The sequence below is a fragment of the Cibotium barometz genome, chromosome 28, assembly GCF_041138505.1.
Source record: "Cibotium barometz isolate CiBa-2024 chromosome 28, ASM4113850v1, whole genome shotgun sequence".
Lineage (NCBI taxonomy): Eukaryota > Viridiplantae > Streptophyta > Polypodiopsida > Cyatheales > Cibotiaceae > Cibotium > Cibotium barometz.
In genome coordinates this window covers 18,144,935-18,169,738 of record NC_141073.1, presented here as the reverse complement: position 1 = coordinate 18,169,738, position 24,804 = coordinate 18,144,935, and the positions used below count along the sequence as shown (strand labels likewise).

Below are 24,804 nucleotides of genomic sequence, written 5' to 3'. Positions count from 1 at the left end.
AGAAACGTGCTTGCTTCTGACTTCCTTCAACCACCTACCCAAGCCCATCGAGGTGGGAGCTTAACTTTTTGCGTTTTCTTTTTCTTTTCTTTTCTTGTCTCTATCTTTTATTCATGTGATAAGGTCAATGGATTGTGTAAGTCTAAAATATCTTTTTTGAGTCAATTGATTGAATTCTTGAATGCCTGCCCCACCAATGAATGAATCCATTGAATGCATTTCAATAAATAAAAAATGAAAAACACTCCTGAACATGTGCACACAATGAACAAAATCTCTGACTACAGATTCATGTATGTAGTTTCACGACTTTATGTCTCACGTCATGATTCTCACGTCTGTAGTTTCACGACTTTATGTCTCACGTCATGACAATTCACCTCTTAGACTTTCACATCTTAGATTTTCACGTCATGACTTTCACATCTGCTCTTTCACAACCAACCCATTCACGTCATTGATTAACATACTAACACTAAATTATTATTTTTTATTTTTATTTTTAAGAAAAAAGAAAAAAGAAAAGGTAACCTCCCACCTATCATTCGACTAACTGTATATGATGATACAAATGTCGGTTTAAGAATCCGAGGAGGCGGCAGGAGAGCAACCATCAACAACACAAGCAAGCAGTGCTATAGGGTCACCAACCAGTCAACGATTTACAGAGCGCCAGCAAACTAAAGACCAACTTCTTGGGCCCTTATGCCTAGTCATTCTAGGGAACCCTCATCAGGAAGAAGGACGTCACCACACCACATGGAAAGGTAACTCTCCAAAGCCACAGCAAAGAGTGCCTCCATCTATCCAGAGGATGCTGAAGTCAAAGCTAAACACACAAAGTTGGCCTTGGCAGAATGGCAGAGGTACTACCACGAGGAGTTGACACTGACCTCTGCGTCGAGTACCTAAGGACATATGACAAGCAGACAAAAAGAGGCAAGATTACAAAGGTGGATGGAACCACAGAAGAGCTACTCATCACAAAAGATTTAATCAGAGAATCTTTACAACTCCTAGCTGTAGTGAAGGCACACAGGCACACCCTTGATACAATGCCAATGGAGCATAATACAAAAACATCAGAGATGAAGCCACCAAAAAAGCATGCAGAGCAATGTCATTAATGATGCAAATAAAGCCGGTTGACAGGTACAACAGGGTGGGCTTGAACATGATAGCTAAAGCTTATGAGGAGAAGGAGGAGAACTGGGCCTAATATGCATAAGGAGATGGAGAATTACCTAAAAGCCCATCAACCAAAGATCAGCATTCCTTAACTCCTAACGCAGGTACTTAACCATGTGGCAAATGTAAGATTCCTCCTTGGGCTGATTATTGATTAAACCTCTACTTCAATCCCTTGTAATCATTCTATGTTTTTGAATACAAGAAAATAGTATTTTTCCTTGTTTGGCGTAGTGAGATAAAAATTTCTAGAGAGTGGTAAATTAATATTGGGATATTTTTGGATAAATAAATTCTACAGATATCAAAAAAATGTTTCCTTGAAACAGAAAATCAAAATAGATTTTCCAAGGTACAATTGGAATTAATAAAAATTGATTTAGAAGACCTTAGCCTAAGGGTCAAGATTTTTGAATTTTTTTTATTATGGTCCAATTAAGGTTCCTATGGACCAATAAGATTAATCCAAGTGTTGGGATAAGATAAATCCAAAGAATAAAAGAAAATACCCAAAAATGAGTAAATGCCCACATAAGATGAAGAGTTGACTAAGTAATAGGTTTATTAGTTAAAAATTATGAAGTATTAATAAAAAAATGAGATATTTTGGAGTAATCATTCATTTTTGACACGGGTAGGAAAAGGGGGTCCTTCAAGGAGGTGCCTATTTCACATGTATGGATGAGTTTTTAACTAAAAAATAATAGGATATTTTTATCTCTCCTCTCTCCTCCTAGATCAAACAAAATCAAAAAGGGAGCCAAACTGGTCCAAATCTTGTCCAAATTCAGCCAAACTGAAACTGAAAAGTTATAGAACTCAGTTGGACTCAGTTAGTGGCCTCCCTCACCTATAAATAGACCCTCATTATTTTGTATTCTCATTTGTAAACTAAACTATGCCGGTATTACTCTAAGTTAAGCTCATTTTCTATTATCCTCTACCCTCTACAAATTGAAGAGATTGGAGCTTCTCTCTCTCTTCAATCTTCCTTGGAGGCTCCAACAACATACCAAACCAATTTATTGGTTGGGGGCCTCTACTGTGATCAAAGAATCAAGTAATTTAGGAGGTAAAGTGTGGATTATTGTCTTCTTTTTCTTAAATCTCCAAATGTTTCTCTTCTCAACCCCTCTCAAGCTTCAGAAGCATTAATTTGAATGGCTTTTGAATACTATTGAAGTTCTTTAATGTATTGTAATGAAGAAACACATAAATTTTTATTTATGCTTAATTTATAATGGTTTTTAAGCATTTCTCTCTCTTCGACCCCCAAAGAATGGTCATTCCTATGACCTATTCTCAATTCGAATGAAGCTTCTCATGAAGCATTTCTCTAATCTAAAAGTAATTTCTATGCTTGTCTAATTGGAGGCCAAAATAATGGCTTTTTAATACTTTTATGCTATCTAACTTATGGTAAAAATAAGAATCAATCCATAATTGGATAATGATCCAATTAGTGGTTATTCTAATCACATGAATAATACTAAACTTTATTCTTTCAAATTTATTGAGAATTATCAGTAATAGCAGCGGATAGGTCAAAAATCAGGGTAGCAAGAAGTCCCCTGAAGTTTCAGCAAAAAAGGAAGATCATAAATTTTTGAAAAAAAATACATAAATTATTTTCATTTATTTATTAAAAGGAGACTTCCTACCATATTCTAGGATTAATCATCTTAGATTAATTGAAGGATTCTCATTATATTCATGGAAAATTAATTTTTATATTTATGCATAAATAGTTAATTAGGATAAAGAGGAATTTCTAGTAATCCATTTTATGTTAAAAGAGTAATCCCCATGACAATGGAAATCCATGTACTCCATTGAAGTAAGAGAAAAATTGTGATGCTAAAATAATGCATATTTTATTTAAAAATTAAAGATGGATTTTAGTTAGATTTATCTTTTTGCATAGATAAATTTTAAATGATGAAAAAGGAATTCCCACTATATTGGAATCCAAATATTTAAATGAGGAAAGTGTAATTCCTAGTGTAAAGTAATTAATGAAGATTTTTATTTAAATTTTTAAGAAAAAATTTAGTTAAATTTATCTTTTTGCATGGATAAATTTTAAATGATGAAAGAGGAATTCCCACTATATTGGAATCCAAATATTTAAATGAGAAAAGTGTAATTCCTAGTTTAAAGGAGTTAATGAAGATTTTTATTATAATTTTAAGAGAAATTCCTAGTGTAAAGGAGTTAATGAAGATTTTTATTATAATTTTAAGAGAAAATTTAGTTAAATTTATCTTTTTGTATAGATAAGATTAAATGATGAAAGAGGAATTCCCACCATATTATTATTCAAATGTTTAAATGAGAAAAGTGGAATTTTTAGCTTAATGAAATTAATGGATATTTTTATGTAATTTTTAAGAAGAATTTTAAGTAGATACTGGATCAAATTTTTGGGAACCAAATTTTGATACTGGATCTCGTTGGTTGGCCAGCTGGTCTTCAAGGGAGAGTTGAGAGGATACATTTTTGTAATACAATGGACTCAAAATTTTAGAAAATGATGATTAGAAATATTATGATTTTCATTGAAGGATTGTTTTTAAAGCCAGTCAAATCTGTTATAAATGGCAAGTTCATATTGGGTGTGTACATGGTATGCCTACCTTGATTTTTGCATGAATCGCCAGCTAGGGGGGCTGGGAACTCTTTTCCTCGGTACCCGGGCAAAAACCCAACCAAATCTTTATAAAGGAATCCCACCAATTCAATGGTCGGGTGGTTGGCGTTATAACCCATGGGCCGGATAGGATTCCTGAGAAACAACTAGATACGATTAGTTATGTTAATTAGTTTAACTCCTGAGAAGACCTTGTTCTGTGGGAGGGGATCAACGGCTGTGCCTCATAAATGAGGAAAAAAGCGGTGATTCCATGGACCAAGTGCAAGTCTCTTCTTGATCTCACCATGTGACTTCAAGTTTGGTTAGATCAGTTTTTCTAGTTAAACTTGACTCGTTAGAGTAATTTTCCCGTTAGAAGATTTCTCCCAATTGGCTGAATCGCCCGTGCCTTCTAGGCGAGGGGAGTCTTTCGGGCCCGTCGGTCTCGGAGGGATCGCCCGGGCTAGCCTCTCGTCCCGGATATCTGCGGGCGAGGCCCCGAGTGTGTGGACCACCCCGCCCTGCGCGGGAGGCCGATGCTGCTTCCCGTCTCGCCGGCCAAGAGCCCCAGAGTGAGCCGAGGGAGGGGACCTCATAGCAAAGAAGCCTTTAAAAGAGCCTGAACCAGAGGAGAACATGCAACTAGCTATCATCCCCAACCTACCTAAAGAATCTACTGGAAGGACAGAAGAGGGGAAGGCATTGTTAATGGAAACAGGAGCTCATCAAGACAATAAAAAAGGACCGACAAAAGAAGACATAGAAAAAGATGAGAGGGATACTTGTAAATGTCACAACACAGAATCACGACAACTGGAAGAGGCAGTGGCAACTAAAATTCGAACATACGAAGAGGCCTTGTAGGAAAAGCTGCTCAGACCAATTGTGTAAGAATAACAACAACAACAACTCACCCCTCCAGCAAGCCCTGCACAACTCATCTTCAAAGACCTCTCTCCTCTCAAGGATTCACACCTAATAGATACACCAACATAGGTAGCTGAGGAACAAGCACAGAAGGACCAAGATATGGAGGGACAAGTAGTCGAAGAAGTACCAATCACAACACAAGAACTGGAGGCTCCCCTAGAGTCTAGTAAGAGACAATGCTCACCAGATCCTTCAAGTCCAAGCAAAAGGCGAAGGTTGGATGATAAGGAGAAACTGTCGCAACTCAAATCCTTCAAAGACATGGATTCTCAACGCTTCATCCAGGAATCCATGGAAGGCTTAGAGGCACTACTTCATGATCCACTTACAGAAATGGATGCTGAGACTAGTACAAACTAGGAACATGAGTAAAAGGTGTGGCATTGCTACCTATTGACAACACACATGTTACATGACAGGAACACCAACCTAAGTAGCTGAAAGATGCCAACGCACAAGTACAAAACGTAAAAGCAACTCTATCGTCAATAGAAGAAACTCACAAAGAAATTATCATGAAGAGGTTAAAGGCATCAGAACAATAGGAAAGCAAATACGAGGCCTTGGAAAGTAATAATCTTGTTTTAAGTCAGCAGACAATTGTAGAGAAGATCAACGAAAAAATTGACTTAAACGCAAGGCTAGAGCAAGAAAAAGAGTAACTTCAAAAAGAGCTAGCCCACACATAGAGCCTCACACTATGTATGCGAGGTAAATAAAGGAGTGCCAAGACAGTGCAAAGAACAATGAAGATTTGCTTCAACAACAAATAGAGCTTCTAAAATAGCTCAACTCAAGACATAACAAGAAAGAGTGCAAAGTATGCAACAAGAAAGAGAATAGAAGATAAATTTAGGAATTTAGGGAATTATTTGAGTCCCATTTCTTATAGGATTGGTTGGAAACTTGGTATTTTTGTGTAGTTTGAGCTAACATCTATTTGTTGGTGCACTCTTTGTGCCATTAGATTATATCTTGACACAACTATTTGGCGTATTTGTTTGTAGTTATATAGATACATACGTCAATGCAACAATATTGGAAGGAAAAGGGAAACATGACACTAAACTTAATTGAGATTATACAACACCTTTCATATGAAGAAGATAATGTTAAATACTATCTCCACTTTGAGACATTGAAGTAAAAACATGGGGTTTATTTATTTAATTTGCCAAAAGAATTCTAAATATCATTAAAAAAGGAACCTTAGAAATGAGAGATCTCTAAAGGGTGTGGTGTTGTTAGAAACAACACAACAAAAAGTAAATCTCAATGACAGTAACAATGTGCTAAGTTTACGATTGATCCACAAATAAAAACCCATCTTAGATACTATATCAAGATTATAAATCATGATATATATGCTCAAATTTGAGGGACATTGAAGTAAAAACATGGGATGATAATGCCAAAGAACACTTGTTACATTCAATGAGATTGTTAGATTCAAGTTTACAATTCATCCGAAGACAAAAACCCTTCGTTAGACACTTTGTCAAGATAATAATTGAGTACAAATTGTATCTCAAACATAGCGTTTTCTCATGTATTGCTACAATACATACAAAGTTTCTCTATCATAAGCTACTTCATTTACTAAAGTGTTGCAAGCATACTCCCGTTTGTTCTTTGCATAAATCCAACCAAGTAACCATGCGCTGATTGTTGTCTCCAAAAAACTTTGAAGCTCCTCTATATTTTGATTCCACATCTTTGGAAAAATCAAGTAGGTTCCATGCATATTCCACATTACATTGTAGAGGGTATCATAAAAAATTAGCGTGTTATTTCCATCTAGGTCATGAAAAATTCTCCATGCTACATCCAAGTTTTTGTGGTATACAAATCAATATCCAATTAGAAGATCCGTCTTTTGACATGCTGCCTGCCCTACTACGACCTTACACTTTTGATGGTGCCGAGGAAAGCACAACTCAAGAATGTGTCGAGCCCTTTGTAGTCTATTAGTACTCCAGATCCATACCTCAAACCATTTCATACAAAAATCAAGGAAAGTGAATGCATCTTTGCAAATCAAATGCCAAACACTTGTATTCTCTTCCACAAGATGCATATGTTTGGCCCAGTCTAGACATACATCACCATGTTGCATCTCAATGGTCTTAAGTAAAACACCATTGAGTTCAAGTATCAATACTCTTCTTTGTTTCCTTATGGTATTTGGGGGTGGTGGAACTCTTTTGCTTCTAGGTACATGAGTCACCAATGATTGGTGCCACCTCAATAGTAAGTTTTCTGTACACTTGAAATCAAAGCTATATGCTTCAACATATCCTGTTGGAAACAAAATGTTTGGTTAATGGACATTCAAAATTTTGAATAAATATATTATGTGCCAACAACATAAATTCATCCATGATATGGATGGCCTTAAACCTTCATAGACAAACGCTCCAATACCTCATTAGTTCAACCAAAAAAATAAAAGAGCGAGTATATATTGTCAATGCTAAATTTCATCAAATTTATTGAATATGATGTATAAAAGATTTTCACTGTTGAGATAATTGAGTCTATCCGAATTAAATTATGATATTCATAGCCTTACACCTTGACAAGGCAATATCTTCAATAAAAAACAAACACATCTTCATTGCAATCAAATTGCAAATATTGACAAAAGAGATAATCAAATGACAGTAAGTTTGGAGGCATTTGATTTCTTGATACAATAGTGTAAAGATTTGGCTCGTACAATCCAAAGATTAAACCCATCTAAGCACATTGTTTTGGCCAAACCCTAAGTCTATCTTATGGGCTTTTAGTACAAAATGGCTCCAAACATTTTGCACCCAACAAGTCTTGATATTTGTGCAAATCCCATACTTCAAACTGCACGTTTAAACCTCAGAAATAGTTTCCTTCGACCTGCAGCAACAACTAGTATGGGTTAGGTTGGAATCTGATTATACTGTCACTCAATGTTTAATGAAACTAGACATTATCCTACCCATAAGCTCAAGTAAGCCTTTTGTAGCCTTGATATGTATGCTTTTGCTGCAACTCCACTTATGAGATGACCACGATCATATCCCAAGCGAGTAGCATAAGCAATAGCATGTTGATCACTTAAAATCCTTCTTTTGTAACACACTTTTAACAAGCTTAGCTGGTCTTTGGATAGTAATGGTACTCCAGCTTTGTTTTCCACTTCATCTGAATATTCATTGAACTCTTCTCGCAAAAATAGGGAGGTGAATTGGAGCCATTCTTCTAGTACATCTTGAAAATCGATAAATAAATTATGGCCATGTGTGATAGGATATTGACCTAGCCAAATAAGCAAAATAATAGACCTAATGTATTTGTATTATTTAGTTTTAAAAGGTAGGGTAGAAGGTCATTGCACAATACGTAGTCGTGCCCTCCTTGAAAACTTTCAAGGAAGAGACAGTTGTCTTTTGGATTAACACATCCCTTGAAAGGGCTATCATCAATAAGCAATGTATTCTTATTGCAAATATCTTGGTAGCACTGATTCCAAACCTTGAGTAAAGGATTAAACATAGTCTCAACTGTAGGCTTATCTCACCTATACACTTTTCGAAGATTATGGATATAACATTCTTCTTGTCCCCACACCATAAAGAAATGATATTTCTTATGTGCATACTATTCAAGAGTGTTTACATAGGCACAAACATTCTTGTGTAGCATGGTGGACCAAATACCAACATGAAAGTACTGGCAAATCTCATCCAAAAATTTAAAACACCCAGGGCGAATAACAACTGTGGTGCGACCAATATCAATTCAAATACAATTTGTTTGTGGATGCCTCTTCTCTTCTTTATTGAGTAAAACTCCATTAAGATCAAGTATAAGTGTATGTTTCTTTATGGTGATTGCACGAGGAATATTTTTTGCATACAATACACAAGAATGATAACACTTTAATGTATTTACATACTTAACAATATTCAAACAAGTGATCCTATATTATCAATGAGAGCTAATCACAACAAAACATCCACAAGTTTACTTTTGTTTCATGCTCCCATACTCATCTGACGATGTCTCCTAGACTTGATTGCATTTCCCTTGATTGGTGAAGATTGAAATACTAATCTATCTCCATCTCTCTCAAAAGAATATAAACTTCCTAGAGGCCTACTCTTTTGTGTATCGGAATGTAGCTCCTCAACACATTGCTCTATTTCTTGCGCACTTAACTTGTGATTATTAGAAGCAGCTGTACCTGCAAAAACAACTCTCACTGAGAAACATACTTTTTAACACACAAAATTGCTGAATAAATCATCTTAAATAACATCCTATTGAAAAAGATCTACCTTTAGATTTCTTGGCACCCCCTCTGCCACCCAAGAGTCCTTGATTTCAACTATTCTCTCTTTATTCGTAGAGCATATGTAGCCTCGTCAATTTCTTCAACACCCTCTGCCATAGAGTCCTTGATTTCAACTATTTTCTCTTCATTCGTAGCATATGTAGCCTCATCAATTTGTTCGACAATCTCTTCTTGTCTCTCCTTGGTTGCAAAAGTCTCTTGAAGCTCTTCATTAACTTTATCTTTATTCTCACTAGCCTCAACATTAACTTGCAAATCAAGAATGTCCTTAGTCTCTTAAGTCCTATCACTTGAAGGCCTTGAAGATGTTTGCAAAGCTGAATCATCGATGTGATCTACCTCCACCATGTTGTCTTCATTATTTCTAGCATTTGAATCATGAGAGTTGATCTCTCTAGTAGGGCTTTCATGATGATGTTCTAGTTGAGCAATGTTATCTTTGTCTTTCCCTTCTTTGTATATATCTGTAAGATTAAAAAAACTTGAGTTTGAGCCTCACTTACAAGGGCAACGTAAAGATCGCTCAACTTGAGATTGTGCCTTGTGTTGGAAGACATCCCCAAGGTTGGACATAAGTGGAGGTACAGCTAAAACTTGAGATTGTGCCTTGTGTTGGAAGACATCCCCAAGGTTGGACATAAGTGGAGGTATGGCTAAAACTTAAGTTTGAGCCTCACCGCTATACTAGGATATGGAGTAAGTGTAATTTCTTAATAGTAAGTGTGCGTCATCATTTGTATTAGGCTCAAACTTTATTTTGAGCCTCACTGCTACACTAGGATATGGAGTAATTTCTTAATAGTAAGTGTGCATCATCATTTGTACCAGACGTTGCCATGAAATAAAGGATAAATAGAATAGAAATATTCACTTTAATAGAAAAATGTTAAAAGTGAATCCAAAAAAGCCAATGTATTAATCAAAAGACTAATAATTATTTCAACAAATCCACACTTTGAACAAAACCTATGCTAATATTAGTTGTTGATAAGATCCTTTCAATGATCACCATTCATAATAAGCACTATCAATGCACTTGATGGGATATGAGCATGGAAAGCCTTGTTGACATCTATATTCCCAATTTCTCAACGGCCATAGCAACCCCAACATTTGTAGCTTCCATGGCTTTTGCAGTATCCAATATATCATCACCATTCCCACGTTCATCATCATTTTCATGCCTTCCAATATCTTCAAAATTGTCTTCGGCATCCTCATTGAATAGAGCATCATTCCCTTGGTCCTCTTCATTCCTTTACCCTCCTGCATCTTCAAAGTCTATAGCATCCCGAACTTCTTTATCATCATCTGTGTCATTTTTGTTGTCAATATCATCACCTTCGTCTTCCTCCTCTGTACTTGGCGGGTCGTCAATGTGAAGATTTTGAAGGTTCTCTTTTTCTGCATCATCTAGTGTTTGCTTTTTTGTGCCGCCACTTGCACCACACCACTCTTGCAAGGACGGGTGACCGTCTAAAAGAGCATAGCACTTTGATTCTAATGCCATCGCTTCCAAATCATCTTTGTATAAAGCAATAGATCGTCTCTTCTTTAGCAAGCTCTCCTCTAGCACAACTCCACCATAATATATCTCTACAACATAGCTCTATTCAGGACAAGACCCTGTGATGAGACCGTCAATAAAGCCTTTGTCAATGAATTCTCTATTTTGGCCACTAGAGCCTGAGATGAATACATTTCTTGTGAGAACCTTATCAATGGCCTCAAACTTGTCAACCTTGCTGATAAAAAGAATAACAGTTGCAATCTCAATTGTTCTAGATGTCCAGGCATCATCTTTTTGTGTGTGGATCATGCCAAATTCATAGTGCACCTTTGTTGACTGGCTAGAAATCCCTTCGATAAGAATTCCAATGGTGATGAAATCAACAAAACACACAAGAATATATTCATATTGTGAGTTGAGTGTGTTCAAAGCAAGTGCCAACTTGGAGAAAAATTCTAACGAGAGCTGCTCCTTTGTACCATGTAGGTCCATGATTGCCAGTTGAAATGGTACATGCTCTTCACTATAGAAGGCTATAATCTTTGTCATATCAAAATCCACTCCCCTAATTGTCCAAGGAATAGACTCTTGTTGAGATACAATACCCATAGATGCTCTATATAGGTGATTCAGTAAAGTTACTACACTTTTTGGAAGTGAACGATTTTTTTTTGAACGATTGAGAGAGCATCCCTATAACAAAGGACTGGGTGTAGCTCCTCAATCGATTATACTTATACTCCCCTAGCTTATATGTCTCACACACGTGTTCCCAAGTCATCTTTTCCCTTGTCAGATCAAAATAGAAGGCGATTATTGCATCTTTGAGAACTCAATCTGTTTTTAGCTTCCAAGCCATCTCCTCCATATCCATTCTTTGATGGGTTTGCTTTCCCTTTTTAAGAAATATTCTCTTGTTAAGAAGTACTGTTTGAATGTCCAAAACTTCACTCTTTTGAAGGCCTAAAATGCACTCAAACAACGTTGGGCCTAGTGTGACTGTTCCTGGTGCCTGCTGTGCTGAATTTGCCCACTCTTCAAAGTTGGAAGTTTGGGATTTTGATCAAGACCTTTAGTTTGAGTTTCGCCCTTTGTATTTGGTAGCAAGCCTTTTGCATATAGCCTCATGATCTTAACCCAATTCTGCCATACATCATCATCACATAAAAGGAAGTGTAAATCATTTTTGACAAAATTCTTATGTAGTGTGTGCTCTATGGTCTCCACAAAGGCCTGCAAAGTTACAAAGTAAGAAGTTAGGCCCCTTACTATAGATATCACAAAATATTAGGAGGAATCATGCATCTATGGGTTTTCAATCATTTGGAGCTGATGCTCAAACTTGAGGTTGAGCCTCACTTGCCAGTGCTAAAACTAGTATATAATGGTGATGCTCGATCTTAGGTTTGAGCGTCACCTCCGTATGCAAATCTAGCACTTGCAAGTGAGGCTCCAATTTAAGTTCGAGCCACAATTAGATATGCAAGTGCTACACCATCACAGAGAGGTGAGGCTTGAAGTTCAATTTCAAACCAAACTATTAAGTTTATGTAGTTTGAGAAGAAGCCTCATATGCATCTTTCTTATGCTACTGCTACACTTGAAACGATAGATCCATAAAAGATATTATGAAAAGTAAAGAAGAAGTAATGTATGTCTATGATTTACCAAGATATAGCAAAGAATCAAAAGAGTACCTTCTAAGACTCGTCCATCTTGGGTTGATTGACACATGGCAAAGGTTTACTAGGACGACCATTTGCATGCCATTGTGCTCGAGCTTGTAGAAGTTGATCGAGGAATGGCTCCTTTTGCATTGACTTTGCAACAGATAAATTTGCATCCTTAGAAATGTCACAAGAAATCTTGGGTGGGCCATTTACAATTATCTTTGATCTCCTGAACCTGAATTGTTGACAGAGTTGAGGGGTCACTTTAGCCATATTTAGAGTCTCCAAGCTTTTTGTAGCACTAATGGAGTGTTGACCAGAGATAATCCAATATTTAACTTTATGAATATCTTCTTTTGCGAGTTTATCAAGGGGTTGTTTCGTAGCACGATTATAGGGTATCAAAATTGCAAGTATCTCCTCTTGCTTTGGGTCCTCAATAAAGTCTTGGGTTAAAATACGAACCCAATCCTTATTTAACCTTCTATACACATAGTTTGAAGGAGCAAGATAACATTTCATCACATCAATGCTGAAGACCTCATTTAGACCAAAGGGATAATATCCCTTCTTTATTTCTAATGAGATAATTGCTTTGCTGCCCTTGTTTAGAGTCTCAACCTCCATTAGCTCGTCATCGGACGCATCTATCTCCTTTGAACCACTTGCTGGTTTTGTCCTTTGCCTCTTTGAAGAGATTTCTTAAACATTTGTAGAGTGCTTTGCCTTTCTCTTCTTTGCAAGTGCTTGCTCCTCTTCTTGCACCTGAGAGCCTGCCATGTCTTCAGCTGCTATTGTGCTTACATCAAGGACTTTTATTTTGTCACCCTCCTTTTTATGTTTTGAAGAAGTTGTACCAGCATTTGTAGATGCTTCAAGTGCACTCTTCACTATGGCCCTGCCTTTTTTCTCCAGAATTTTCCTAACTTGAGTGGTTGTTGTCTCCTTTTCAGATATGGACTTTTTTCGTGAATCCAAAGCCTTCTTTGCATGCCTCACCGCTTTCACCAGGTCCTCCACATTATCCACCCCTGAGTCTTCTTGATTGGAAAAGTCAATGATCTTCAATCCTAGCTTTACAATAGAATTGTCCTTTTCTAGTTTACTGCCAGTCATGTCTACTAGGTGAAAAGTGTCCAATGATAAGCAAAACCTATTTGCTTTTGTAGTTTCTCCTTCTGGCAATACAGTGCATGTGAAGCATGGGTTTGCTCTTGCATCCACATCATCCTTAGCGCCTACCACAATCCCCATATCTCCATATGATGTATCACCTTAAGACAAAAACAAATGGACTCCTTTGAAGTTTGCACTAGCATCGTAGCTATCCACAAACCATTTTACTCCTTCTTTGTTACTCAATTCAAAGGTTTTATCTACCTTAATTCTAGGAGTGATACTTTTAGGTTGAGTTGTTGTTTCGAGAGCATCCAGAGTAAAGATTGGTGCACCATGTGGTTGCGAGGTAGCGGGTGCTTTGCTAGCTTCCATTCCTGTGAAGCACAAAAAAAGTTTCAAGACCTTAGAAAAAAATGGATTTAAATGCTACATATCAAATCAAAACCTATCAAACTTAAGAAACTTAATGCATGCTACAATTATTGATGCTTCACTTAGTTTTCTTGAATAGCAGGGGTCTCACTTACATTTACTTAATCCATACAGAAGCTCCGAGCCTAGATCCAAGTTATGCACTCATATGCTAGGGGTACCGCTAGCATAGAGAGGCAAGGCTCAAACTCAAGTTTGAGCCTTAAGGCGAAGTTCCATGTATGGGAGGCTTGAACTTAAGTTAGAGTCTAGATCCAAGTTGTGCACTCATATGCTAGGGGTACACTAGTATATTGGAGCCTTAAGGCCAAGTTTCATATATAGGGGAAACCCGAACTTAAGCTAGAGCCTAGATCCAAGTTGTGCATTCATATGACAAGGGTACACCAGCATATAGAGACAAGGCTCAAGCTCAAGCTCGAGCCTTAAGGCCAAGTTTTATGTAGGAGAGGCTCAAACTTAAGCTGGAGCCTAGATCCAAGTTGTGCACTTATATGCTAGGGATACGCCAGCATAGATAGGCAAGGCTCAAACTCAAGTTGGAGCCTTAAGGCCAAGTTCCATGTAAAGTTAAGCATGGAGAATGAGCCTTAACACATAAGTTCCATGTAGGGGAGGTTCGATCTTAAGGTGGGGTCTATATCCAAGTTGTGCACTCAGATGCTAGGGGTGCACTAGCATGGAGAGCAAAGGCTCAAACTCAAGTTCAAGCCTTGAGGCTGGAGTACACTAGCATGGAGAACAAAGGCTCAATCTGAAGTTCGAGCCTTAAGGCCGCGATGTACACTAGCATCGAGAGCCAAGGCTCCAACTCAAGTTCGAGCCTTAAGGCCGGTGCACACTAGCATGGAGAACAAAGGCTCCAACTCAAGTTCGAGCCTTAAGGCAGGTGTACACTAGCATGGAGAACAAAGGCTTAATCTGAAGGTCGAGCCTTAACACCGGGGTGTACTAGCATGGAGAGCCAAGGCACCAACTCAAGTTCAAGCCTTAAGGCCGGTGTACACTAGCATTGAGAATGAAGGCTCAATTTGAAGTTCGAGCCTTAAGGCCGAGGTGCAGTAGCATCGAGAGCAAAGGCTCAAACTTAAGTTCGAGCCTTAAGGGGCCAGGGTGCACTAGCATGGAGAGCAAAGGCTCAATCTGAAGTTCGAGCCTTAAGGGGCCGGGATGCACTAGCATGGAGAGCAAAGGCTCAAACTAAAGTTTGAGCCTTAAGGGGCCGGGGTGCACTAGCATGAAGAGCAAAGGCTCAAACTCAAGTTTGAGCCTTAAGGCCGGGGTGTACTAGCATGGAGAGCAAAGGCTCAAACTCAAGTTTGAGCCTTAAGGCCGCCGGTGCACTAACATGGAGAACAAAGACTCAATCTAGGTCGAGCATTAACACATAAGTTCTATGTAGGGGAGGCTCGAACTTAAGGTGGAGTCTATATCCAAGTTGTGCACTTAGATATGTGACACATATACCCTGTTTATAGAACCCTTGTCATTTAGATTATGTAATGTGCACAAAGATTAGTTTTACAGGTTCTCGACATATGTGAAGATACAAAAGAGAGCAGCAAGAAGACGAACAAAACGATTGACAAATGGCACACTTAGCGTGCAATCAAGTAAGCGTTTATATTGATATAGACAATCAATTAAAGAAGGACTTACTTGTTGCATAAAGTATTCAATTAGATGAGGGAATACACGAAATGCAGATGGGTGCACGAAAGTCTCCGATGTCGCACAGACGTGACGGCTGCTTGAAGTATCCGATGGCGTGTGGACATGATGGTTATGCAGGAAACAGAGGTCGGCACCAACACAGACGTGTCGATTGCAGGAGGAAAAGAAACTGTTTGAAATGCAGGGCTGAGCAAGGACTTTAGAGATAGGAAACAGAGATGATTATTGTGCACGATGGCAATTACGAGCACTGCACACTCACCACAGAGAATCGAGTTCACTCACCACAAAGAATCAGTCCAGGGTTCGCAGTGTTGGAATTAGGGTTGCAGGAATGCACACACAACTTCAAGAAGATGAGGAAGCTTGAGCACAACACAGTAGTGTATTATGAGTGCCAAAAATGAAAGATAACAAGCCCTAGAAGATAATGGGCGTATATACAATGCACGGGGGAAAAAACCTCCTAGTGAGGGAAAAAGTGCCCCGGCGGTCCTAAGTGTGTTCACACACATCACTACTATAATATGGTAACAAATCCCCCCTGGAGTGATGCGGTGAACAAGAGCTAGCACTCATGTATAGGGAAGTGTCTAGCTATGTGGACGAATCCACAAAAGGGAGTAAGCCCAAAGCTTTGCGAAAAGCTTCGAACTTCTCACGAGGCAGAGCCTTTGTGAAAAGGTCTGCAAGGTTATCCTGTGTTGGCACATAAGCCAAACTGATCTCTCCTGCAGAGAGTCTCTCCCTGACATAATGGTAGTGCACCTCAATGTGCTTCGTACGAGCATGGAACACTGGGTTCCGCGCAACTGCCAATGCGCTCTGACTGTCAGTGAAGATGGTGGTGGCAGATGGCTGCCCAACACCCAAATCAGCCATAAGGCGTCTGAGCCACACACACTCAACCGTAGCTGTGAAAGCTGCCCTGTACTCAGCTTCACAACTAGAAGTGGCCACAGTAGGCTGCTTCTTGCTCAACCATGATATGCATGAGCTTCCAAGCATGAAGCAAAAACCACTCGTGGACACGCGTGTGTCATAACAACCAGCCCAGTCAGAATCTGAAAAAGCATGTAAATCTGGCGGCAATGATCCCCCCTTGGGATAAAACAACCCAAGATGCCGAGTACCACTCAAATAGCGAAAGATACGCTTCACTGCCTGCCAATGCTTAATGCCTGGGCTATGCATAAATCTGCTCACCTGTGAGACTGCAAACTGAATGTCTGGCCTCGTAATGCATACATAAATGAGGCAACCAACAGCTGTCTGATAGAGTGTGACATCAAAGTGATCTCCAGCATCATGAAGACTCAACTTCAAACCTGTCTCCATTGGAGTAGCAATAGGCTTGCAGTCTTCAAGGCCAAATCTCCGCAACAATGTTTCAGTATACTTTGTCTGACACAAAGCAATACCTCCATCACACTGCTTAAATTGTATCCCCAAATAATGATGCAAATGCCCCAAATCTGACATCTCAAAAGAGGCATTCAAATCAGCCTTAAAATCAGCAATATGACTCTCATTTGGTCCTGTGAGCAGCATGTCATCGACATAGAGAGCAATGATTAGATGTACACCATCCACACGTTTAGCATACAAAGTGCTTTCTGTTGGACTATTCTGAAACCCATGTGCAGTCAAATATGCATGTATTTTTTCATACCAAGCTCGTGGAGCTTGCTTTAAACCATATAAAGCCTTTTTTAACCTGCACACTTTGTTTTCCTGCCCTCTTTGAACAAAACCACGAGGCTGCGATACATACACCTCCTCATGCAAATCTCCATTTAAGAACGCAGTCTTTATGTCCAGCTGATGTACATTCCAACCATTATGAGCTGCTAATGCACAGATGCTACGAACAGTGGTCATACGACATGTGGGAGCAAAAGTCTCATCAAAATCAATGCCCTTCTCTTGAGCATAACCTTTTGCAACAAGCCTAGCCTTATGGCGATCCACTGTGCCATCAGGCTTACGCTTCAATTTGTATACCCACTTAGTGCCAATGGCCTTCTTGCCAGGGGGCAAGTCACATAAAGACCATGTACCATTCTTCATAATAGCATCATATTCTGCTTGCATAGCAGCCATCCAATTTTCTGAACTTTGTGCCTCATCAAATGAAACAGGCTCACTTTCATCGCACATACTAGAAACAGCCAATGCATAACAATCTGACGCATAAGAGGCACCATGAGAGCCAGAACGAGTGCGACTAGACAAAGGGGCATCCAACTTGCTGTCACGCAAAGTCTGCACCAGCCATCTAGGCATGTTTCTAGAGCCGTCAATCTCTTGTCTCTCATCCTCAAGTGCATCATGCACATCTGCATCAGATATAGGCTGATCTGTGCCATCATTTAAAACCTGCATAGGCTGAAAAACTGCCTCATGAGATATTGCACTTGACTGTGCACCACTGAAAAGAGGCAACAATGTATCATAGACATCACGTGAGCTGATATCTGTCTCCTTAGTACATGAAACCAAGGGCTGAACTGCATCTTCCACAAATACAACATCACGGCTAACCAAAATGCGCTTTGTCTGTGGATGATACAAACGATAGCCTTTGCTCTCAGCACTATATCCAACAAAAATACATTTGACAGCTTTGTCATCCAATTTTCTGTGATGTTGCACAGGCACTAATGCATATGCCAGGCAACCAAAAACACGTAAATGGCCAACAGATGGCTTGCGGCCATGCCAAGCCTCATATGGAGTGACAACCTGTAATGCTTTGGTGGGACACCTGTTTAGTACATAAGTGGCACACATGACAGCTTCAAGCCAAAAACCATGTGGTAGACTTTGACTCTTAACCATACATCTTGCCATTTCCATGAGAGACCTGTTTTTTCTCTCAGCCACACCATTTTGCTGTGGTGTATACGGCACTGTACATTGGTGTTTTATCCCACGCTCAGCCAGAAATGCATTAAATTCTGAAGACATATACTCCCCCCCTCGATCTGAACGGAGGGTGCCCATCTTACTTTCTGACACATTTTCAGCCATAACCAAAAACCGTTTGAAGCACAAAAACACTTCGGACTTTGCCTTCAAAGGATATACCCATGCATGCCTGGTAAAATCATCAATGAAAGTCACGAAGTAAAGGTAGTTTCCAAATGATGGAGTTTGCATGGGACCACAAACATCACTGTGAACAAGCTGTAATCTGCGTTCAGCTCTCACTGTTCCATCTTTGGGAAAGGAAGCACGCTGCATTTTACCCAATATGCAGCCCTCACAAACATGCTTGACAGGTGCCTCAAGCTTAGGCAAAGAAGACACCATTTCAGATTTCTGCAGGCGCAGCAAACTTGCAAAATTCAGATGACCAAAACGTGCATGCCACAGTTTTGCATTTGAAATAGCCTGCGTATCCATAATAGCACATGCTGAATCCTCTACACATTTGCCGTCCATATTGAGCTTATACAGCCCTCGACATAGTGAACCAGATGCTACAATGATGTCACCACAAGAGAGATCATGAACAGTACATCTGTCATCCACAAATTTTACAACCAAACCTGTTTTGGCAAATGCGGAGACTGACAGCAAATTCTTTTTGATCCCTGGCACATACAATGCATCAAAAAGTGTAAAGGTGTTGCCATTTGCAACATTCAGCACAATCTGTCCAACTCCTTTAACGGGATAAGAGGAGTTATTGGCACAAGTGACAGTATTCCCTGTGGGAGCAGACTCAAGGAAAGTGAATAAACTGCGCTGCGAGGTGATATGCTTAGTGGCACCACTGTCAAAGTACCATACATCTGAATCTACTGCAGACATACATGTGTCATGCAAAGATGGGTCATAACTGCACTGCGCATTGAATGCCCATTCTGTATCTAGCACAACATTAGCAGATTCATTGTTAGAAGGAGAGGCATCTGCAACAGCCATACCAGCCTCTTTCTTCTTAGCCTCTTTCGCAGCCAGCTTAGGACACGCTTTGATGACATGATCATTTCCCTTACAGTACTTGCAAAATGTCTTCTGTTTGTCACCCTTCTTCTCATCTTTGTCTTCCTTCTTTGGTTGCGCAGCATTTGCAGATTTCTGCTTACTAGAAGAAAAGCCTGCTTTACCTTTCCCGCTTCTCTGATTAGCAACGAAAGCTTGATCTGCGACACGCGTAATATTCCTGTTTTGCCTTGACTGGTCTTCTTGCAGCAAAACAGAAACCAACTCCTCAAATGATAAGGCATTGGGATTGCCTTTCATCATCAAGCGAAGAGTGGAAGCAAAACCCTGATAAGAATCTGGTAGACCATTCAAAACAGTCTGCACAAGTGAACTGTCTGACAGGATTTCATCTGCAGAAATGAGCTGCTCTTTGAAATCCTTGATCTTTGTCAAAAAGCTATCCATAGAATCACCTTCGTTCATATGCTCACTCTCCAACTGTTTTCGGAGGTAAGCAACACGAGCCTCATTTCTTGCCTGATACAATGTGGCAAGTACATCCCAAGCATCCTTAGAAGTCCCGCAGGAGCGAATATGTGGGATAATGGTACGTTTGACAGACAGCGCAATCAAGGCATGAGCCTGCGCATCTCTACCATCCCAACGAATCTGCTCTGCTGAAAGTGGTGGTTCTCGAACAGCTGCTACAGCACTTGTGCCTGCACCATCATCAACAGTACCTGTTTCTGATGTGTTTGCAGCATTCCCAGCCACAATAGGACGTGCATCAATACCCTGCACAATGTTCCATAACCCCTTTGCTACCAATACATGTCGCATCATATATGCCCACAATGGATAGTTGGTGCCATCCAACTTATCCTCAGCAGCCAACATGCGGAATACATCATTGTTGTCAGCCATGGCCAATGACTGTACTACTAGATGTAAATGCTGTCTGTAAGAGGTAAACCTGTATAAAATCGACCTGTGCTATGTAGCACAGCCCAAAACAGACGAATGGGCACCTGTCCTGCAGATTTTAATCTTGACAGAAAATCTGCACAGTAGGACGATTTTGCCTGCGCAGTACTTGGAATGCAAAAACGGAGGGCGAAATGACCTCAGATCAAAATTCTGAAATGACCGAGCCCTACGGGCTCGCCCACGGCATATACTAACCTGCAGACGCTCGTGAAACCTCGTCGCAATCGGAGGAGATGAAGCGGCAGGTGCCGGTGATGCTGCCCGGGAGGAGGAAGCCTGCTCTGATACCAATTGTTGGAATTAGGGTTGCAGGAATGCACACACAACTTCAAGAAGATGAGGAAGCTTGAGCACAACACAGTAGTGTATTATGAGTGCCAAAAATGAAAGATAACAAGCCCTAGAAGATAATGGGCGTATATACAATGCACGGGGGAAAAAACCTCCTAGTGAGGGAAAAAGTGCCCCGGCGGTCCTAAGTGTGTTCACACACATCACTACTATAATATGGTAACACGCAGGTCCTTTTGTCTGGTCTAAACGCGAGGTCGGTCACTTTTTCGTGTGAGGTCAGTGGGGGGAAGGCGAAAGACGGAAATTTTGTGAGGTAAGTGGGAGGAAGGCGGAAATTTTGGATTTGGTTGGGGAAAAATTTCAAATTTTGAAATTCAAATTCGAGGGGAAGGGGGGAAACTTTGAAATTCAAATTCAGGGGGGGGGATTTTGAAATTCAAATTGGGGGGGAAGTTTGAATTTCAAGTCCAGGGGGGGCGCCAGACGAGAGAGGAGGAGGCGGGGGCGTGGGCTACGCCGGACGAAGGAGAGGGGGCCGGGAAGGGCAAGACGGGAGAGGAGGAGGCAGGGCTGGCTGCGCCGGACGGAGGATACGGGGCCGAGCCGTGGGGCACCGCCGGACGGGAGAGGAGGAGGCGGGGGCTGCACCGAACGGAGGAGAGGGGTCCGGGCAGGGGTGTCGCCAGATGGGAGAGGAGGAGGTGGGGGCTACATCGGACGGAGGCGAGGCGGCCGAGCATTGCCCGAGGAGCGCGGCAGAAAGTCGGAAGAGCGTCATCCCAGTGCGGCAGAAAGTCGAGTTTCGGTTTCTTCCCCAAGCCCAAGCCCAAGTCCGAGGTCCCAGATCCCCAAACCCACAGGTCCCAGGTCTTTTGATTATAGTTACTTTCACTTTTGGTTATATACCCATCTTCACCCACACCCCACTTGTTCTATGGGATTATCCTAGCTTCCCTCTCTATTCCTACTTACTTGTGTAATAGACAAGTCTCAAACTCAAGTTTGAGCCTTGAGCTTGACCTTGAGCTTGAGATTTCTTCTTTTCTTTCCTCTTTCCCATACACCCAAATATACTTATAAACTATGCGATTAAAAATTCAACTAAAATCTATATAATGCACAATGGCTCAAACTTGAGTTTGAGTCTCACGAAGGAGAAGAGTCTCAAATCCAATGTCAATTTGCTCATTTCCATGTCACATTCTCTTCATTAGCATATTGTTTCTGTCTATTGCTTTCTCTTTTCCTTTACTGCTGTTGTAACCACTCACCTTTGCCTTTTGTAGCTATGAAACATTGATGGCTAATTGACACCATACCTTGACTCAATATCCCAATGAAACGGTGTGGCTAGATGCAGAGGGTGATGAAGCCTATCTCTTGGGAAACTAGCATATACATGAGGTGAGGATTATCACTTCAATTGCGACCTCTTAATAGCAAACTAGCATATGAAGGTAAGGCTTAAGCTTTGGTTGGAGCCTCCAAGCAAACTAGCATATGTGGGTGAGGTTCAAACTTTACTTTTAGCTTCATAGAAGTGAACTAGCATCCGCGGGTGAGGCTTAAACTTTTGTTGGAGGAGCCTACCCTTCTAGCTAACATATGCAAACTAATATATGATGCAAGTGAGGATGATAACTTTAACTGGATCCTCCTAGCAAACTAACATATGATGGTAAGGCTCATGGAGCCTCCTACTAACAAGCTAGCATATGCAGGCAAAGGGTCAAGCTCATGGAGCCTAGCCTCCTAGCAAACTAGCATTGATAGGTGAGATTCAAACTCTGGTTGGAGCCTGAACTCATGTTGAGATTGAATTACATTTATAGTTTTGTGTACTACCGCAAAAACATCGCTCCAATCTTTCTTATTGAGATTTTGATTTTCTCAGGGATTGCAGGATCTAAAACAAGGTGCTTCAGTGTTTCTCATTGATGGTTCTTGTAAGGTCCCTCCCAAGCCATGTATGTATGTGTCTCTTTTAATATAGATTTCAATAAGAAAAGAGAGTGTAATTAGAAAGCGTGAGACAATAAGGCTAGAAACATTAGAAAAGTATTACAATAAAAATATTAGCTCTAAAAATCCTAAAAGAAATAAGAATATAAGAATAGTTCTATTAAGAGGTAAGTATCCCCAAAAATAGAATTTAGAGTTTAAGTGATAAGAGGTTATATTTAGAGTACTTTTACACATTTAGAGTCCATGCATACTAAAAATGTAGAAAAACAACGTGTTTCTAAAGATGGTGCGTTTGTGGCTATATACAGACGTTTTTGCCTATTCTGTCCGTGCGGGCTTGTAGACCAGATACACTCCCGTTCTTTTGACTGGTTATATGACCATATTCTGAGTTTTTATCAGAGAGTTATGGCCGAAACAATTTGCTGTTTCTATCAGGGTCTTTACATAGAGAAAACTGTGAGAAGACAGCAAGTAGCCTCAAGGTAATCCTAGAGTTTGAGATGTATATATCCCTTCATTCTTATCTAATATCTCAGAAAAGAAGTTTAGATTGCTATAGTCTTTCGGAGGAAGAGACCAAAACTCCATAGCTTTTCTTTTAGAGAAAGAATAGTATGCCGTAGTCCTGTAAGAGAAGGTTATTTTGCCATAGATCTTAGAAAGAGAGAAGAGTCACAGTATGAGTAAGAGGAGATAAAGCTTGGAGATGATTGGATGATTTCAATCATAAGAGAAGGTATTAGAAGACTCTATATTCTAAAGCTCTTGTTAATAACGAGCAAAAGCAACGATAAACGACAAATTTCTATAAGGTATATACATATTTTGTTTTTCAATTATATATCATTCTTAGGGGTTGAGGTATGGCCCCGGCTTCTCTATTGATTGTTACAGTGATCTATTTGATTGATTTACCATTTAAAGTTTGTATTCTTTTAAACAACAACATATGCCTTAATAAAGAATGTCTTATCGCAATCTCATGCTAAAATCTGTGTGAGAAAAGGATTGTTTTCTTAAGAAAGTAACATGGATTGTAGTCCTATGGTTTAGTGAGTAAATGGATTGTTATCTTGGTTAAATTAAGATACAGGTACACTTCTCCCTGCCTTGACGCTGCCCCGTTCTTGTGCTTGTGTAGCCGGACGGCGGAGACGTTAGTAAGGCCCGGAGTTGGCCCATGGTATCCCTCATACCATTGGGAGAATGAGGTTTGCCGATTGAGGCAAGTGATTGTGATGATGCTGCCTAGTTCTGAGGGCCCAGGCTAGTGCGGTGAATTAGCCCACCCTAGTGCGCAGACATCCCTCTGAGGGGCGGGAGGATCGAGCGATGGAGCCTGAGAGGGCGACAGGCCGGCTTGAGTCCTCGCCAGTGGCCGATGATGAGGTGTATGGTCCCGTAGGGTTTTGCCCAGCATCATGTGGAGGCTGGAAGGCCGAATTCTAGATCATCGGCGGTATAAAGGAAAAGAATAAGAGAGCCGGTTTGGCTTGTATGAAATTGATTCATGTTTAACTTTGTTTTTATAAATCTTATCTTTGGTATGATTGTATTGTAGAAAAAGACTGTTTTAACAAACCTTGTGAAAAGGGTCTTAATTAAGGAACATGTTTGTTTATGTCAAACAGTGTGGTAGGATTAATTAGAAAACAAATTGACGCGTGAGTAGGGTGGAAAGTGGGAGGATGGAATGCCCCGATGGCACCATCCTACGGACGGGTGGACCCGAATAGTCCGGTAGCTTTCCAACATATTAAGTGAAAGCCCTACGCTAGATAAATAGGTTCTCGGGTTACTCTATTCTAGAAGACTAGGCCAGCGCGGCTGTGCCTTGCATGGATGAGGAAAAAAGCATTGCCTCTAGAAATCAAGTCTTGTAGTTGCCCAATTTATGTGATCAATTACCCTATGGGTGATTTGATTTTAGAAGACCACGCTCCCCCTGCGGGATAGAACTAGGTCTTACCTATGAATCGTATCCTTGAATCTCTGTATGGTCAAGGTGTCGATGAGTAGGAAATTTTCTCTAAGATAAGACTTAGCAGACTATCTTAAGTGTTTCCCCTATTTTTGGAAGGGGGGAACCTTATAAGTGGTATCAGAGCCGATCTTAGTTCCTAGGATTTGT

At 40.2% G+C, this 24,804-nt stretch overlaps 1 protein-coding gene across 1 annotated transcript in view; it reads left to right on the top strand.

Moving 5' to 3' along the window:
- Positions 1-21,581, top strand: part of LOC147622605 (uncharacterized) — a 35,737-nt gene extending 14,156 nt beyond the window's left edge. The window contains exon 4 of the mRNA XM_086822590.1: positions 21,177-21,581. Coding sequence (XP_086678716.1) covers positions 21,177-21,581 — 405 coding nt within the window. The remainder of the gene's footprint in view (positions 1-21,176) is intronic.
- The last annotated feature ends 3,223 nt before the right edge of the window (positions 21,582-24,804 follow it).